This window comes from Leucoraja erinacea, chromosome 11 (assembly GCF_028641065.1).
Source record: "Leucoraja erinacea ecotype New England chromosome 11, Leri_hhj_1, whole genome shotgun sequence".
NCBI classification, from domain to species: Eukaryota; Metazoa; Chordata; class Chondrichthyes; order Rajiformes; family Rajidae; genus Leucoraja; species Leucoraja erinaceus.
This window is the reverse complement of record NC_073387.1, coordinates 14,356,049-14,370,498: the sequence shown is the minus strand read 5'-3', so window position 1 is coordinate 14,370,498 and position 14,450 is coordinate 14,356,049. Positions and strand designations below refer to the sequence as shown.

The 14,450-nt window shown below is 42.4% G+C and overlaps 1 protein-coding gene across 1 annotated transcript; it reads right to left on the bottom strand.

Annotated features, from left to right (window-relative positions):
* Nucleotides 1–8,910: 8,910 nt before the first annotated feature.
* On the bottom strand, nt 8,911–13,792 carry pou4f3 (POU class 4 homeobox 3). The gene is made up of 2 exons (XM_055642693.1): nt 13,200–13,792; nt 8,911–12,964 (listed from the first exon to the last, which is right to left on the bottom strand). Exons 1-2 carry the CDS (start codon nt 13,317–13,319, stop codon nt 12,077–12,079), a joined length of 1,008 nt encoding a protein of 335 aa, XP_055498668.1. The 5' UTR covers nt 13,320–13,792; the 3' UTR covers nt 8,911–12,076.
* Between the last annotated feature and the right edge of the window lie 658 nt (nt 13,793–14,450).

Genomic DNA, 14,450 nt, shown 5'->3' with positions numbered 1-14,450 from the left:
TATCTCTCCCATCAGCCCAAATAAGGGCAGCGTTTCTTCTGTCCTCAACTTTCACCGAACCTCTCTCCTCATTCAACAGAACATCCCTCCGTAATTGTCATCACCTCCGATAGTATTCCACCACCAGACACATCTACTCCCCTTCTTCTATTTCAGCATTCTGAAGAGATAGTTCCCTCCCTCCATCTGCCACTTCCCATTCTGACTTCTCCGGCTACCATTGGCCTCCTATTCTGCTCCTATGATTCTCAGCATTAGCTTGAGGGACGGCCACCTCACCTCCCTGCTGGACTCCCTACAATCCTTGGAATGTAACAATGAATTACACCTTCTCATTCACAAACGTGAAGTTGTTCCAGCTGAGAGATTTTAAAGGAAATGGTTCCTTGACAACATTTTGGACTGCTTTATCACGGACATTCGCCTTATTCTTTCCAATCCTACCTTCGCAGATAAATTAAGTCACACTATCCTTTCCATTTTTCCAATTTTCATGGGGGGCTCCTTACCTCAAAATTGACTCTATTTCTTTCCCAACAGTGGCTGCCTTGCCTGCTGAGAACTTCCAGCATTTTCTGATGCTGTTTCTATCTTCAGTTTGATCATTCATTGGGCTAATTTTTGTTATAGTTTCATAATTCATTGTGGGACTTATTTTCCTGTTAAAAACCAGCATCACTGTGTCGCTAATGTTTTCAATGATGATGACGACTTATGTGGGCTTGTCACCCCCCTCCTTCCATGTTTACAACTGTATCCTTGTGTTGGAGACCATGCTTAGGTTATATATAGATATATTAAATGCATTGGCATTGAGTTTCATTGTTTTGGAAAATTGGATAAGAATGAATTAGTAATGGTGATAATACATGAAACTTGATTTCAACTCTGTAAAATGTGTAGAGATCAGGAATAAGAGGAAGGGTCCCGACCCAAAATGTTTCCTATCCATGTTCTCCAGAGATGCTGCCTGACCCGCTGAGTTACTCCAGCATTCTGTGTTTTTTTTTGGTATAAACCAACATCTGCAGTTCCTTGTCATTACATTAGGGATCAGGAATGTCTATTTAAAGATAAATGGAAATCCCAGCCAGGAGCTACTTTGCAGTATAAGAGGAACAAATGATAAAAGTTCAGAGAGGCTTTCACATTTGAAATTGAGAGAAGGGGGAGAGTACTCTGGGAGCTCAGTGACCACATAACCAAACCCAGTTGATTCATAATTAAAACATTTTTTTAAAATCCACCACTGACTTTTATGAAGTTAACAATCATCTCTGTACTCTTGGAACATGTCAGTATTAGACTGTAACAGTTAGGGATACTGTATGAAGCTTTTACTATCTCATTGATTTACAAGCATTTTAAGTGACAATTGGAAGGACTCAGTACTGAACTATGCTACTATGCCAATAACTTGATTTAACATTTCCCTTGGAAAATATAATAATAAATTAAATTTTACTGGTTACTGAATGGTAATTTAAAAAAAGACAATTTTAGGTGTAATATTTGAGATGATTTTGACAAGACACACTGGTAATGTATAAGAAAGAACTGCAGATGCCGGTTTAATTTGAAGGTAGACACAAAATGCTGGAGTAACTCAGCGGATGAGGCAACATCTTTGGAGAGAAGCAATGGGCGACGTTTTGGGGCGAGACTCCAGCATTTTGTGTCTACTCTGGTAATGTGGGTGTGTTGTTAATTTAAAATACTGGAACACAACATAAAAGCCCTCGAAACACCATGAAAAGACCTATGTAACCAAGTATTGACCTGGTATGAATCTATTTTGGTGTTTTCAAAAAATACAATTAGATTACAAAGATCCCATTTAGATCAAAGAGGACATAACATGTGCAGTTAATAGCTCCCTGTACTCTGAGAAAGGAAATGAAGCCATACTCTAGACATAGAACATAGAGCAATGCAACAAGAGAACAGGCCCTTTGGTGCATGATGCCTGTGCTGAACACGATACAAAAACCAACTCGTATCTGTCTGCACAATGATTCATATCTCTTCATTACGTACATATCCATGCGGTAATCCAAAATGTCTCTCAAATGCCACTCTGTAACGAGACTTGCTCTGCATAGCTCCTTTAAATTTTGCCTTTCTCATCTTCAGGCTATGCCTTCGAACATTCGAGTTCAACCTACCCTGATTATTGGCAATTAGTGAAAGCCAGAAGCAACTTGGATAATGCAGGTCTGGCCCCTCAGCATAGCCGTGTATGACGAACAGCTGTGTAGCTGTTACTGCAGATGTATCCAGTACTAATCTGACCCATGATGATTGAGGATGTTTAACAAGGAACTGTGCAGATGCTGGAAAATCGAAGGTACACAAAAATGCTGGAGAATCTCAGCGGGTGCAGCAGCATCTATGGAGCGAAGGAAATAGGCAATGGAGTGAATGGAAATAGGCAATGGAGCGAAGGAAATAGGCAACGTTTCGGGCCGAAACCCAAAGGGTTTCGGCCCGAAACGTTGCCTATTTCCTTCGCTCCATTGATTGAGGATGTTATTTTTAATTGTTACTCTGTGTGTCAAGATAATGATAAATATTGTATACAGATAGTCCTGAAAGAAGTAGCACAGTGTTGTTACTGGTTCCCTACGATAAATAAAAGATTGCTGTGCTAATAAGAGAACCCTGGTGTTAAGTGAAGTGGCAAAGTTTGATAATACATCAGATTGAAGAAGGGTCCCAACCTGAAATGTTGCCTCTCCATGTCCTCAAGAGATGCTGCCTTACTCCAGCACTTTGTGTCTTTTTCTGATGATATATCCTGTGATTTAGGTTCAGATTTTTTATTGTCTAATGCACAGAAGTACAGTGAAATTTTAATTTTAATTTTAGCATGCTATCCAATCAAATCAGAAAATAATATACATAAATACAATCAGGCCAAACTCAAGACAGCTTCTTTCCGGCAGCTGTCACTCTACTCAACAACGTACCTCGGTGACCGCCATTCGCCACCGCCCCCGGACACTGTTCCCACGGGAAAAACATTATGTCTGTATATATGCTAATGTAAATATTTCTTCAAATCATTTGCTATGTCGCTCTTCAAGGGAGATGATAAATGCATTTCGTTGTCTCTGTACTGTACACTGACAATGACAATTAAAATTGAATCTGAATCTGAATCTGAATCTACAGTAGGTAGAGTGGAGGGGAAGATACAGACTGTAGAATATAGTTCTCAGCATTGTAGCACAGCAGTCCCAGAGACAGTCCAATGTCTGCCATAAGGTAGAGGGGAATCGGACTGTATCCTAGCTTATAGAAGGACTGTCCAGAATCCTAATAATAGTGGGGAAGAAGATGATCCTAAATCTGGTGGTGCCACTTTCAAGCTTCTGTACCTTCTGCCCGATGGGAACAGGGGGAAGAAGGAATAACCAGGGTGGGTAAAGTATTTGATTATATTGGCTTCTTTCCCGAGGCAGCATGAAGTGTAGATGGATTTAATGGTGGGGAGTCTGGTCTGTGTGATGGAGCGGGCAACATCCACAACTCTCTGCAATTCTCTGTGGTCTTGCGTAGATCTCTTCCCAAACCAAGCTGTGATGCAATCTAACGGTTCTCCTGGGGACGTTTTAACAACAGAAGCAGCATTTACCGCTCTTTTGGCTCTCTATCAAGTTGGCTGTTGGTGGACCATTGAGTGCAATAACGTACTGTACAAGGGTACTATATTACACCAGGAATGGATCACGGACCTTTCATGGGATCAATTAGCTGATTATATCGATGGGGGGTTTTCATGCAGCATATCTGACATATTCCGACTGCTCTGTTTTCTCCCCATACTTCAAATCACTAAATGCATTGGTACTTGGTAAATGATGCAACTTTTCCTGCTGGAAGCATTCCTTGTGCCAAAACATTCAATTTCCCCCAAAAAAAATGCATTTATTTTAAGCATTTACTTCATTTAACCAACACATTGTCAGCAACCAGAAAAATAGGGTATTTTATTATTTCATTAAAAACATTTTTGATTTCAAGCTTACTCTGTTCCAGGATAAAAACTGGTGTCCTGTCTTTGCACATAACCGCAGTTGACAACTCCTGGTATGCTGCTGGTGAAACTATCACAGTCAACGTTCTACTGGCTTTAATGCTTTCTTTACAAAAACTTCCCCCCATGTTTAACTGTTGCCTAGCGGACCTCATACAGAATTTGCACATTCTTGGTTCTCATGTCAAGTTCCTATAGGCCTCTTTATGGTTTAATCTATTAGCATCCGCACTTCTGTTAAACCTTCAGTTTCAATACCGCAACTGCTTCAACAATGTGTGCTCTCTCTGACTAAGATTAATGCATCACATCAGGGGATGTCCTCTGCCTGTAATCCATATTAACTCTTAAGTGCCCAGTCCATCAATGGTGCCCAAGTGGCCATGTAAACTAACTGAGCAAACTTAAAATCAAATTAGTATTTTCAACTTTTTTTAATAAGTTATATATAAGTGAAAACCAATTGTCTTATAATATCCCAGGCATCACTGTCCACTTTCATTAACAAAAATGTATTAATAAACGCATTAATTTAACTGCAGAGTATGTGTGAGAGAGTTATTGAGCAATCCTTACCAAATCCAAATCCAAACTTATACAACTGCACGTTTTAGGAGTGTTGGAGTAAAGGGGAGAACCTGGGGAAATCCCATGAGGTCACTGGTAGAATGTACAAACTCTGTACAGACAGCACCCGTAGTCAGGATTGAACCCGGGTCTCTGGCGCTGTAAAGCAGCAACTCTACCGCTGTGCCACTGTGCTGTTAGTGATGACATAAGGAATCAGCTGATCCGTGTTGATTACGAACTGAAGTTTGGCCAAGATTCTGTTCTTTTTGAAGAAGTAACTTCATTTGCTTTACCTCCTCTTGAACAAAGTCAATTCAAGGTCTAATGTGGTGGACAGCTGCGTAGATATTCTATCCCAGCTCTTGGGCGCTGTAAGGCAGCAACTCTACTGCTGCACCACCTTGCCGCCCCATTAGATACTGTGGTTGCACACATCGACAGTATCTAAGGCACAAGTCTGTGTATTCCAGCAAGAATCAGGTGTTTTAGTTATCACATTCTAGCAACTATAATTTATGCTTCTGCCTTCCCAGTGACATTCTGTCAGATTTCAGCTGAACAGCTCAGACCCCACAAAGCTCAGAAAATTGCTTACTAGTTTCCAAGAACTGAAGTTTAAAGAATAGTTGGTGTAAACATTGTTGGATAACTTCTTAAAACATTACCCTTTTGCAATTTTCATAAAAAGACAGAAATGAATTTGCATTTGCGAGATATAAGGGATCCTGACAAATGTTCTAGCTACCTACTAATAAGTGGCTAATTAATTCCTCATATCACTTAAACACAGATACATCACACTTTTATTAGTCAGTTAAAAACCTTTCTAATGGGCCATATAATGACAAATTTCAATTTGATTCCAGCAGGGTCTCTGAAAGGTAACTGTCTGGAGGACTTTCTGCAATTAGCTGCCTTTTATATAAATGGATTGTGAATAGAAAATAGCTACTTTTAGTGTTGATTTATGATCCACAGACATTAAATGCATAGGATAGATTATGATGGACTCGAGATAGCAGACAGGAACCAGAATGCCATGGAGATAGAGAAGAGACAAAGAGAGAATGATGAATGTGTTGGAGAGAGAATGCTAAATGTTTTATAAAATGAGAGACTATTGAATGTTTTATAAAGAGAGTGGGAGCATGCTGAATGTTTTATGGAAAGTGTTGAATATTTTAGAAAGACGGTTAATATTGAATGCCTTTTGGACTAAAAATATTGAATATCCTACCTGAAGGAATGTTTATAGCGTTATTGAAACAACGGTGGATGGATCAGAAAGTACATGGTGAATACATGGAGAGAATATTCCCTGCAATGTTATGTAGGAAATGACATTGAATTTACAGCAAAGAACCAGACCATTCAACCCTGGTGGGCTGAGCAGTGCAACTAATTCACAGGAGCCTCCTCCCAACTTCATTCCCTCCACATATCCTCGTATATATTTCTCTCTCACACATTTATCCTCTTCCCTCAAATTATCTACGTGACTCGTATAAATGTATTAAGAATCAGTTCCCAGGCTGATGGACCTTATGTGTGGTGCTCCTGGGATCAACATCGTCATTGTTGGTTGACTTTCATAGTTTGTTCTTTCATATATGTTCCTATCGGAGTCATTGTTTTACCTACACCAGCTGCTTATGTGCAACCGCTGGATTTGCTAACACAAGCTGTATGTTTACATCGGTAAAGACGAGGTGGGGAAAAAATCGGAGACAGGAATGTGCCGAAAGCGTTGACCCAATGTGCTTGTGACGCCAGTGGCTTCCAATATTCATTCTCACTGAGAAAGAAAATTGACACTTTTACACTCCCTGTACCTTGGAGAGCTCCAAGCGACATTTTCATGTAACAATAAAGCGAAAGTTCCATTGATCAAGACTTTATTCATAACTATGTTCGATAAAGACTTGAGAACACTATCTGAACTTTCCTAGTTTTCTCAACTCTTGTTTTCTCTCTCTAAACTCGAAGCTGAACTTGGAACAAACGTTAAGCAGCCGGCTAAGAAATCTTTCCATTCTCCTCTTAAATAATCGTTCAGCAAATTTAGTTTATGCTTTATATATGGGGACCAAATAGCTTCGATTAAATCGAATCGGTCAGGATTTCTTGCTGATGATAATCGCTATGTTTGTCTGTAAAAATAATAAACTTGCAGAACCTGTTGAGTTCTTTACTGTCTCGCTTTGACCCAAACTAGAGGCACGGACGTCAAGGGCAACAACTCTAGCTGCAGTTGACGGAATCTTGAGCAAAGTGTGATGAAGGGTCCGGACCCGAAACGTCGCCTGTCCATTTCCCTCCTCAACGTTGTTTGACCCGCTGAGTTCCTCCAACACTTTGTATTTTGAATGAAAATAACTCGGCAGAGTTGCCCGTCGAATGGTCACACAATCAAATCAAAACTTCACTAAGAAATTGAATAATAGTTAGTTTAACTTAAATTATAAAAACTCGGTTAGTTGCATCGACTCCTTCAAATATCATACATTCTTTAATCCTTATCCTCAGTCAAACACGCAGCTTCTTGACACAATGGCCCAGTCTGTATAAGTAATAGTGAAATGAACTTACCACTACTGGAGGACCTCTGCCCGTCTAAGCCGAAATCCTGTTGGAAATGACTGTGCCTCGGTTGCCCAACACGCGCTCTCTCTGTTTTATATCAACCTGGGCGATTAATATTGCATTAACCGTCTTCAACATTTTCAAAACCAGCAATATAATGTGCGTCCATTTATTATTAACAGCAATTTGATTAGGAACAAATATCTGTGGCAGGATTCCGGTTTGGGAGCGAGAGTGGAGAGCGAACGGCTTCAGAGGAATAAGAGAGTATAGACAGAAGGGCAGAAAGTGGCAACATCTCACGAACAATAAGCTCCGATCATTTTTTATCCCAGCATCGAGGCTGGCTCATTGGAATTCTCCAGTAAAATATTCACAAGATACTTGGACTGTTGCATTAATTTTTTATCATTACAATGCTTAGGGGATTCGAGAATAGAACCATTTTAGCTGATTATAATAGTAGGTCTTTCTTTCCCTCAATATTACAAGACAATACTTCATTAAAACAGCTGGTTTCTCATACGACAACTTTATTACCACAATGCAAATTAACAAGATAATTTTTTTAATGGAAAAAAAATAAAGACCAAAGATGGGTAGAGGAATCAAGAACTAAAGGACACACGCTTAAGGTGAGAGAGGGAAGATTTCATAGGAACCCGAGGGACAACTTTTAAATTGGGAGGGCGATGGGTACATAGAACGAGCTTAAAGTGGAGGCCGTTGAGGCAGGTACTATAACAACATTTGCGGGGACTTAGACAGGTAGATGGATGAGGAAGGTGTCGAGGAATATGGGCCAAACGTGAGGAAATGGGACGAGCTTAGATGGGGCATTTTAGCCAGCATGGAAGAGCTGGGCCGAAGTTGGCTATTTCTGAGCAGTACGACTATGACTGTGAAAGCTACGTCCAAAACTACAGAAAACACACATGCATGTTTTTAAATAATGACAAATAATGCAGTGAATGGAATCTTATTGTTGTTTATTGCAATTGCTCCTCCAATTTATTTTACATTTATGCAAGTGATTATTCTGTTACTCTGCCAACAATGCTCACACACTGAATCCAGATGCCATCCTGCCACCGTCCAGGCGCATGTCGGCGATTGGTGTTTGCGTTAGCCGGCAAGGCCTCCCTGACCTTTACTCAGCACAAGTGCAGAGCATCCAGGAAAACAGCTCTGCCGTTGTCTTGCAGAGGTTTTTCTCAGCTGGATTACAAACGATAGAAGTTCGCCTTTGTGATCTCTCGCCTTTAGAGTGGCCTAACGTGTATAACATCGAAACAGACCATTTGTACCAACTGGTCCGGGTCGGTGTTTATACAACTGACAAGCCTTGCCTCAACACACTTCATCTAACCTATCTGAATGCCCTTCTGTTCCTTTTAACTTACAGTACCACGTGCCTCAATTTCCCACTATTTGGTTTCACTGTGTGAAATGGCTAGAATTCAGTGAACGTAGGCATTGATCTTGGACAGAAGAAAATGAAGGGAATCAGATGCGTAAATAACAAGCGAGCTCCTCTGGGAATCTGACTGCTCCGTGCCGCCAATATTGAGTGTGTTTTTTTTTGTGTATACCAAGAATTTTCACAAATTGGAAAGCATGCGTGAGATTTGAAGCCTCGTTTGAGCGCAGGTTTTTAAGAATATTTCAGAGCGCCTGGGAGATCTTGGGACTGACGATTAACACGGTAACATGCAGAATCCCAACTGATACATGGTAGACCCAGAAAGCTTTCTTCGTATAAATGGTGCCTTCGGAAGAAACTCAACAGAGAGACATTGCATGCAGACGCCCTTGTTTGTTTTATGAAAGTTCCACGGCAATTGTCCATCCCTTGTAGAGAGAAAGATTGGACCAAGTCGAAGCATAATTTAAATGGACACAAGAGATCTGTGGACGCTGAAACTTGCGCAGTTAATAGAAACCCTTCAGCAACTCCAGCAGAGCTCAGTTGCCTAAAATGTATTATATCTGGAACCGGGTTTAGCCACTAGAATGACGGAGGTTTCAATTCCACTTGCCCGTACAGTGGCAAGATTGTCTGTCAGCTGATGCAGGAGACCGGGTGTAGTGGGCAACAAACTCCAGGTTGCCTTTCTCTTTGTTTTAGCTATTTCTTTCTGCCAATATATGTGTGACTCTCTCGTTCCATTTGGGCATAAATTGATGTCTAATGAACGAGGAAAACAGGCTCACTAGTTATTATTCAGGGAATTCTCAACATTTTGGATTTTATGGGCGGGTTGAATCTCATGCCCCAAGGTTACCAAAGACTGGGTGGCATTATCATTCCCTGAACCCGGTATCGGTTCCAATCAAACACATTGGGATTTAGATTCTGGCAATGTCTGTGATTCTCCATAGTATCTACTGAGGGTCAATCTGATGCTTAAAAGGACGGAACTCGGAAAATTAATACAAGCAAAATAAATGTCAGTAGAACCGTCGGAGAGAGAAAATCATTGACGTTCTACCAACACAAACTGGGGACTCAAAGGCAATCTCGCACAAGGTAACACAAGGTTATTGAGTGTTCGCGCCATGTTTTTGAGGCGAATGACGGCAAACTATACTTTTATTTTGTGTTGTGTCACTTTGATGTCGCGCCTCAGAGGGGCAAAAGGAAAGAGAACCTTCAGGGGGTAACAATGCTGGTTATTCATCGAGAAACAGTGGCCGGGTGGATTGGGCTGGTGTATGGGGCAGTACAGGTGCGAACAGGAATCCGGGGAACATTTCAGAGTTGCCAGTCTTTGAAACTACCTGTAAAAAGCGAGTCGCCTATCACCGCCTGTCAACAGTGGACTGACTCTCCACGCAAAACTTGTGTTCAAATAATGTTCTTGAAAGCTTGGCGGCAGGCACATGACTTTGGCGGGAAACTGAAACGTGTCCTCCCTCCATTAGGTAGTCCTGTTTCTCGAGCACACCAAACCTTGTTTACTTACTTTACCTTTATTTAAATTAAGTAATCTATAACAGTCCTTCGAGTGCTGGGTGGCTAAAATTAAACGAGGTTGGTGAGCAGAGAAGTGCATTGAAATCCACGTAGAAAGGAACACAGATAATAATAACAAGAACACCTCTTTTGTAATTTAAATAATAAAGCTTTTATTTTAAGAAATTTTCTTCAGAATAAAGACCGCACACGCTCAAACAAGAAAAAATAAATAAAGATTATAATAAGGTGTTGGAAGTTGAGAGTGTTATTGCTAATATCGGTATGATTTGCAATAAATTATTTATGTACAATATCGTCTAAATAACAAACACGCCTCTGTTTTTATTGTAAAGGCCCAGATTCAAAGGGTAAATTAAAGTCCAGCGCCCTTGAGTGTACCACTGTCCTTACTTTATAGGTTATTTGCAAACCAACCCCAGCGGAAGCAGAAAATCTGGCTTGCAGGTAATAAAGACCAGACACAATTCTCTTAAAAAATATAAAGTTTTACCCTATCATTATTTTTATCCATTAGATTCCGGCGTCAGATATTGTAACCGGCGGGTTTTCAGTGATGGATGGCGCCCTGCCAGTGTTTTGTTTCACTTTTGTGGGACCTTTTTTTGGAACATAGGATACAACCAGAATACCTCTAAAGGCGAATCTACGCGTATGCAGAAAGCGACTTGAATATTATGCTGATAATATACGCGACTCGGCTTCGAATTATAGTGATCGCCTTAACTTTATTGTAGTTTAATTAACGTGGCAAATAGATCAATCGGTTGAACTATCAACCGTGTCGAAACCGAGTAGACCCGAATCACACCCATCATTGAATCAAACATATCTCCACACACTGAAGTTGCAGAGAACTAGAAACTGGATGGGAGTCGAGTCCGATGTTTAAATGCACAATGTTCAACCGTTTCTTCATACCTTGTCCGGATATCTTGTCCTTTCCTCAGTAACAGTCTATGCAACCGTTTCAACAAATCGCCCGCAGCTCGATTCTGGAAATCCGTTTTACAAGGTCGGGCAACCCGGTGTGAGAAGAGCAAGCGTCGTTCTAATAGACACAGTGGAGAGGCTGCGGAATCCCCCGGACCAACACGTGCCCGAGGCGACCAGAACCCGCAATTCACTGTCCATCTTAGTTCGCAGAGAGATCACATGTAATGAAATGAGAAGCGACCGAGCGAGCCTCGGAGAGATGGGGGGTGCAGACGTCTCGCTATGCAATATTCATGCAAGCTTGTCAGCAACTCGTTAAACGAGAAGGCGAGGCTGTAAAATTAATGGCGAAAGGAGAAGTGGAAATAAAAGGCGAAATCACACAGAGGACTTGTGCAGGGGCCAGTCCCGGTTATTCGGTGTGACAGACACACTGTGTTATTCTCGCAGCTCTTGGTTTGTTTTATTAACTCAGGAAATAAATAACATTAAATATTAATTTACCAGTGCAATTATCTCAGCACGGAATAGCTAAAGGATACTAATAAAACGGAAGGCTTGAAACTCAATTTCACTGAAGCATCCGGAACCTCGTGATCCCACGATGACTCTGAGACTTTCCGTTTGTTTTTGTTTGTGGAAACAGGGGGGTTGACAGTAGCTTTTCTTGGATCTTGCTCGTGGTCGGAAGGACTCTAGAACATTGATTCCAGGGCAGAGGCGTGTGGGGAGCAGCGGCCAGTCAAGGCAGGTGTCTGTTCCACAGTGAACACTCACACCAAAGCGACTGCACGGAAGGACTTCCTTCGAAGGCTCCAAGAATGGCCTTGTTACAGCCCGGCGTGGGGGCTTCCTCTGAGCTTGTTGTGATAAAAGTGTGAGAAAGTTAGTCTGATCTAAAGTCCATGGCTTAAGTCCTTAGCGAAGACACTGAAGATCCCTGCTTGTTCCTGCCATCCAACTGCACGCAGTCAGTGATTTGCAGAATACTTCATCCTCTTTTGCTTCTGTCTTTGATTGCAAAACCAGACCCTGACCACGTTTTTCTTCAGGTCTAGCTTCTCTGCGATCGCTGCGATTTTCTCCGAGGAGGGACGCGGCTGGATGGCGAAGTAAGCTTCCAGGGAGCGTTTCTCCGGGGCTGCGATGGAGGTCCGCTTGCGTTTCCTCTCGCTGGAGTTGAACATCTCCGGCTTGTTCGCCTTCTCCCTGTACGCGTTCTCCGCCTCTTCCAGCCAGGTCTGCAGCACGGGCTTCAGCGCAATCATGTTGTTGTGCGAGAGAGTCAACGACTCGAACCTGCAGATGGTACTCTGGCTGAGGGAACCCACCCCGGGGATCTTCAGATTGGCCAAGGCAGAGCCAACATCAGCCTGTGTCACTCCCAGCTTGATTCTCCTCTGCTTAAACCTCTCGGCAAAAGCCTCCAGCTCCCTGGGGTCCGCTTCCATGTCGTTTAGGCACGGCATGCCGTTGTGGGTGGCGAAGGAGTGTGGATGGCCCATGGACATTGCTTGATGGAGGTTTCCCATGGCGTTGAGGTTGTGAGAGTGGGCTTGTGAGGAGAGCATGGAGGTCGGGTCTGGACCACCCAAACCTGTCAAACTCGGGGAGATGTCCAGCAGGTCGGTGTCCAAAATCTGGTGGCCCGGGTGGACATGGTGAGAGGAGAGCGAGGATGGGTGAGAGATGGCGAGGGTGGATGTGGAGCTGCAGGGGACGCTGCTCATGGTATGGTAGGTGATGTCCGGCTTGAAGTGGTGGTGACTCTTGCTGTGAGCGACCACATCCACCGCCGCCAAAGCTTCAGCGCGGGCTAACAGGGACTCATCAAATCCGCCGAATATATTGCTCTGCAGCTGCAAGCAAGAATGCACACACATGCGGTCAGTGGGGAATTCTGTCAACTCAGTATTAAAAAACATTTTCGAAAAGAAAAATCTTTCCTCAAAGCTCAGGTCATAAAAATTAATATGAAGTCAAGAGATTTGGCTGAACAGACACGTGAAGAGGTAAAAGTGCTACGCGATTGTTCTGGTGACATGAAAAAAACATTACGCTGCGCCTTAAAGCTGTAATCATGCACATACGTACCGGTGGGGTTGGCAAGCAAACTCTCCTCATGTGCTCAGTGGTAGAGTGTAACCCCGGGTACTTGGGCTCCTGGAGAATTGGGTGCATGCTGAATTGCTGCTTGCCGTTCATGGTCATCATGATTGCACACCTTGCAGGTAGACAGCCTTGACATAGACGTTACTGCCTGGCGCTTGCTCCTGCCAGCTATTTCAATGACACAGCCTCATCCCCCACCTGCTCCTTACTCATCTTACCAGCAACAACTGCTAGCAGCGCGCAGGCGTGCTGCGGCCACACAAAAGCAGGAAATTAGCCCGAGGAGTCAAAAACCTTTTCGCGTTCACCTACACAAAGAACCCTGTCTAGCTCCCATCGCAAACACCCGGCAGCGGTCTCTCCCCCCATGGCCCCGGCCACAGAGTCAGATTTTATGGGAAAGATTTGCTTCTCATCTAAAGTAAAGCAGGTGGGTCCCGGTAAAATAAGGACGCAAACTTTTAAATGAAAGGGTTACAAACTTTTAATGTCAAGCCATTTTTTTTCTGCTAGACAATTACGCATGCTACTGTAAATAAAAAATTAATTGGGCACAGCATAAGAATGAAATTACAGAAAGTTCTCAGAAGCACTGATCTCTCATGAAAGATTAATCCTGTGCATATTACACAAGATTCGTAGTCTAAATAATACTCAGTTGTTTGTGACATGCACGCATGCAATTATACGATGTTTCCAAAACTTTCTAACCGGTTCATCTCGGATACAAACTGTAGGACAAGTTGGGGACTGATGTCAATGAACATGTAACAGAGACCCGGCTTTGATTGCATGCCTTTTGCAATAGGATTTAGCTCAGACTGGTCAAAACGGAGATCAAAAAATACTTTTTTTACAAGAATTAAGGTGGGAAACTGACAAAAGTAACATAAAAAACGCCCTCTTATTTGATGGAAGGCAGTCAGAAAATAATTAAGAGAGGAAGAGCATAAACTCATGAAAACTTCTATAAACAATCATTCTCTTGTGTGTTATTAAATATATAATGCAACAATTTAAAGGAAGCTCCAAAAAAAAGTTACGAGTTTCCTTTAACCTTATCTGGTGCATTGATAGATCCTCCCCCCCCCCCCCCCCCCCCCCCCCCAAAAAAAAAAAAGCTATAATCGAGGACAACAAATATCCTCCCTTTATCCAGCGAAATGCTATTGTTTAACTATTGTTAAACCTGTGTGTGCATGGTTTGACTGTACTTCGATCGCTGCAGCGGCG